This window comes from Humulus lupulus, chromosome 6, assembly GCF_963169125.1.
Source record: "Humulus lupulus chromosome 6, drHumLupu1.1, whole genome shotgun sequence".
NCBI classification, from domain to species: domain Eukaryota; kingdom Viridiplantae; phylum Streptophyta; class Magnoliopsida; order Rosales; family Cannabaceae; genus Humulus; species Humulus lupulus.
The window spans coordinates 138,303,294-138,307,984 of record NC_084798.1 but is presented as its reverse complement, the minus strand read 5'-3'; the positions used below and the strand labels follow the sequence as shown (position 1 = coordinate 138,307,984).

General features: G+C 35.9%; 1 protein-coding gene across 2 annotated transcripts; it reads right to left on the bottom strand.

The window, feature by feature from the left end:
- Positions 1-353: 353 nt before the first annotated feature.
- LOC133782560 (receptor-like serine/threonine-protein kinase SD1-8) lies at positions 354-3,689 on the bottom strand. Of its 2 annotated transcripts, XM_062221890.1 has the most exons (7): positions 2,260-3,682; positions 2,032-2,163; positions 1,812-1,933; positions 1,458-1,668; positions 1,112-1,349; positions 883-1,033; positions 354-799 (listed from the first exon to the last, which is right to left on the bottom strand). In XM_062221890.1, exons 1-6 carry the CDS (start codon positions 3,545-3,547, stop codon positions 925-927), a joined length of 2,100 nt encoding a protein of 699 aa, XP_062077874.1. In that variant the 5' UTR covers positions 3,548-3,682; the 3' UTR covers positions 354-799; positions 883-924. The 2 variants fall into 2 exon arrangements, with proteins under 2 accessions (XP_062077874.1, XP_062077875.1); XM_062221891.1 differs by lacking the exons at positions 354-799; positions 883-1,033 and having other exon boundaries at positions 1,178-1,349; positions 1,496-1,668; positions 2,260-3,689.
- Positions 3,690-4,691: the final 1,002 nt, after the last annotated feature.

Sequence of the window (4,691 nt, the reverse complement as noted above, 5' to 3'; positions counted from 1 at the left end):
TAATTTGTTAAGCACATGTTCCTATAAAATGCAAGAATAGTCCAAATGACAAACGTCATAGCAGATACAGCCGATGCATTTTGTCAATCAACGTTAATAGAAGATTATCAATGAAGGCAGCTGGTATAACAATAAATGCTAATTTTGTTGCTACTCATTACTCAACATTGTAACTAAAATTTCAATCACCTGTTTTCCTTTAGTAAAATTTCTTCTTTTATTTTTTTTCCCTTCCTTGAAGGAAAAAAAAGGAAAATCCAGTAAAATTTCTATAAGGACAAAGTAAAACTGAATAATATTTGTGGAGACTATAACATTAAATAGGTTTTGTATATAAAGCTGACTGGTTTTGAACATGACAGCCACAACTATTGGCCAATCGATTGAGATTAAATTACTTCAAACTGAGCATCATTACTGTAAATACAACTGTTTTATTAACATTATTATGAACTAAAACACATTTAATCCATGGATCAAAACCATGAGGTTTCTATCTACCATCAAACGTGATAGTCACTCCATTTCGTGAATAAGATTCTTTATTATTTCCGGACATTGAGTCCTGATCAGAACTTCTTTCAATAAAAAATCCAGGTTCTTTTGGCTGAGGTAACTTCACTCCCTCGTTCGCTAGCATTACAACTACAGCGCTCATTGTTGGCCTATCATTTCTGCATTTCTGAACGCACAATAAGCCCACATGGATACATCTAACGACTTGGGATTCAATGCATGATTCTGCCAAGTGTGGATCCATTAGTTCCAAGGTTTTGCCCTCATTCCACAACAACCATGCCTGTATCAATTGCAGTAACATAATATTTCCTTAGTCATTTAATTAATAATTAAGAATATTCCCATATTTTTCGAGCTACTTACATGTCCTAGAAGATTATGATGGTGATCTGGATGATTGAATCTTCAATTTTTTTCACCGCTTACTATCTCAAGCAATAGTACACCAAAACTAAAGACATCAGATTTAACAGAAAATATTCCATCAACTGCGTACTCTGGGGACATATAGCCACTGCACCAGACAATTGTGACATGAGTCATAAAATACATATGATGATGAAAGCTAGAGTTGGAATGTACAGAAACTTACTATGTTCCAACAACTCTCCTTGTTGTGGTTTCTCTCTCATCACCTTCAAAAATCCTTGCTAAACCAAAGTCTGAAATCTTCGGAGTCATATTGGAATCTAGTAAAATGTTGCCAGCTTTGAGATCCCTATGGATAATTTGAAGTTTCGAATCATGATGGAGGTACATGAGTCCTTTGGCAATTCCTATCACAATGTCGAAGCTATTTTCCCAAGATATCCAACTGCTCTTTTGACGCTCTACATATGATTTGCAATCCCAAACGTCAATCTCAAAGTTAAAAGATTATAAATGAAATAAGAATGAATGTGGCTAAAGAAAATTATGTAAGATCTAGTGGGTCGAACCAAAAATAAAATAATCTAAACTTTTATTGGGCAAGTACTCATAGATTAACATCCTGTCATCTCCTTGAATGCAACATCCCAAAAGGGCAACAAGATTCTTGTGTTGAAGTTTTGCAATTAAGTCTACTTCATTCTTAAACTCTTTTGCACCCTGTTGTGATTCTTTCGATAGTCTCTTCACTGCTATTTCTAGTCCTGTTGAAAGATTTCCCTGCATATAGTAAAAACAATATGCTATTGTCTTTGATTTTATTTAATCAATTTTTTTTGAAAGAATGTTTAATCAATTTAACTTACAAGAACCTATGGATTCTTTAAATGTCAATGTGTTAAGTTAAGCTTATAATCTTTTACCTTGTAAACAGGACCAAATCCTCCCACTCCTAATATATTTTCAGGAGAGAAATTGTTTGTAGCAGCGCTAATTTCAGCCAAATCAAATAAAGGCAGCTTTATACATTCATCGATGCGTTGAGCTATGCAATTTCATGATCGAATTTAATGCTTAATATTCTTCATCATCACATAAAAATTACATGTCAACAGGAAAGACATGGTTGGAGATTATGCTTACCTCTCACTTTTAGTTTTCTTGGTCTTTGAATTATGCACCAAAGTACCAGAGCCAAGACACACAGGCTAGTGATAACTGAACCTATGACGATTACCTTTAAAGTTTTCCTCCTTTTTGCAACTCTAGTAGATTCTGGAAACAATCACGATATCGAGGAAAAAAAATAAGTAGGAAGAAAAAAAAAAAGCAAAGCAATACAGAGTTCACAAATATAAAATCAAAAGTTACTTATTTCTGAAGCAGATAATTTTATATACAAATCTTGATCACTTCCTTTCACGCTGAATACTCGGACATCGATTAGATTGTCGAACCACATCAAACAACCACTTCTTCCGTGTCTAATGTCTGAACGGGCATAAGCAGAACAAGAACAATTCTTCAAGCAAGACAACTCACACTCCTCTAAGCTCATGTTCTTGTCCAAACGAAAGTTCAACAAGTTAGGCAGTTTCACTCCCGCAACCTTGACAAAGCCATATTTTGTCTGACAATTTAATGGTGTTTTCCTCTTACACCCTTTGGATAAATTTAACACATCCCAGCACCGTTGAGACCTCGGAGTGAACCCCTCTAAACAATCACATATGGGATCCCCATTGATTTTGCAGATACCATTTACACCACAGTAGCCATAGGTGTCACATGGCTCGTATGGTCTCGAGTACATAATACTCCATTGTGTACTCCTATCCTCCAATACAAGACGTTCGAGTATTCCTGAATGATTCAATGTTAGGCGTGCAGTGAATCGTAAATTAGCCGCTGGCTCACATAGGTAATAGGATTCATTCTCATTGATAGAAACAGTGAAGTTTAGTGTATTATTGTTTGATGTCAACAGTTGAACACCACTAAAACGAACTCCATTCCATTCCCCTGTCCGAAACTTTATGATCGAGCCCTCTGCTAGAACCCCTTGAGGTATGCCGTAAGTGGCCATTCTGTAAGTAAAGCCTCCTTCGGAAGGGTTATCAGCACTTTTCCATGATGTTAAATATCGATTTAGGCCAGATTTTGAGTCCCATCCAAGCTTCATACCTGGTAATTGTGTGTCTGTTGGAAAATCAAAGCTCTGCCATAAATATTGCTCGGAGTTCATACTATTCATATCTTTGAGGACGAGATTACCCGAGTCCAAAAGCTGAGCAACAATATTTTTCTCTGTCCCCTCCGACCATGAATTTGACGACCAAATAATGATTTTTGAGCTGTTTAGAAGAACAAGCTGGTTTGACTTGTTACTGATCCTTAGTTCTCCAAAATAATCAGCAAGTGGGTTGTTTCTATTTGCAACCCAAACGATGACATCAGGTGTTCTCTTGTACCATATTCCTAAGTACCTATACTTGGAATCTCCTGGAGAAAAGAACCCCAACTCAAAGATATTCTCAGAGGAACTTAAAGTGGTGTTGTCATGGTCTATGATGGACTGGTATGAAGTTAAGGTATTAGTCGCAAAGCAGATTTTCATCACGGCATAGAAGAAAAAAAAGAAAAGATAACGGATTTCCATGATAATTTTAAGAGAGAAATAGTGGGTTTTGACACTTTGACTTGAAGATTAAGGGGTTGATTCTCATTTATTTTAGCTCAAATTTTGGGTAGTGAATCCTTGCAAAGTGCTCCACAAATCTAACGGTTCTGATTTGGTGTTTGTCTTCTCTAAGGTGCTCTCCCACTATACCCATTTGGTGAGACCCAAACTTTTTCTTTGGTGTATCCATATTTATAGATGATGACTATATGTATTGTTGATCTAAGATTGTAATCTTGATGTTGTTGTGAGCCTCTAGTTATACTAGAGAAGAACATTGTAATCTCATTATTGGAATTTGGTGATAGTGGATAATTTAAGTGGACTACGGTCCTGTGGTTTTTCCCACATTGGGTTTCCTCTGGTTTTTCCCACATTGAGTTTCCACGTAAAAATCTTGGTGTCTCACTTTTTATTATTGTTTATGATTTATATTGCTTGTGTTGCTTTGGTTGATATTGCTAGTTGTGGTGTTTGATAAGTAATTTCATTTTTGACATACAAAGAGGGAAAAGTTTGTGTTTATTGCAATAGGTTTTCCAACACGTGGTATAAAGAGCCAAGGTCGGATGGTGTTAGTTTTCTTGTGTGTTGAAAAATGGAGCAATTAGATAGGATGATAAAATTGAACTTATCAAATTATTCAACTTGGAAGCGATTGATGGAAGATTTGCTCTATTGTAATGATTTATATAAACCTATTAAGGTTAGTGAGAAGTCGTCTAAGATAGATGACAAGGAATGGGAGGTTCAACATAGAAAAGTCATTGCTTATATTAGACGATGGATGGACATAAATCTGTATGAGCATAGATCTGATGAAACCACAGTTAATGTTGTTTGGAAAAATCTAGAGAATGTTTTTGCAAAAAAAAAACGGCTGGCAAAAAATTTTATCTACTTAGAAGACTTGTCAATTTGAAGTACAAGGATGGTGGTAGTATGGTTGAGCATACAAGTCAATTTCAGAGTCTTGCGAACGAGTTAGTTGCCATGAAAATGAAGATGGATGAGGAGATGCAAACATCATTACTTCTTAGCTCCTTACCTGAATGTTGGGAAACTTTGGTGATAACGATTTCCAACTCCGTGCCAGATGGGACTTTGACCATGGACATGGTTA

Coding starts and splice junctions, on each gene's coding strand:
- LOC133782560 (XM_062221890.1), bottom strand. CDS start 3,547: ATGGAAATCCGTTATCTTTTCTTTTTTTTCTTCTATGCCGTGATGAAA. Junction 2,164..2,259: donor ATTATCTGCTTCAGAAATAA/GTAACTTTTGAT, acceptor GATTGTTTCCAG/AATCTACTAGAGTTGCAAAA. Junction 1,350..1,457: donor TTTAGATTATTTTATTTTTG/GTTCGACCCACT, acceptor AATCATATGTAG/AGCGTCAAAAGAGCAGTTGG.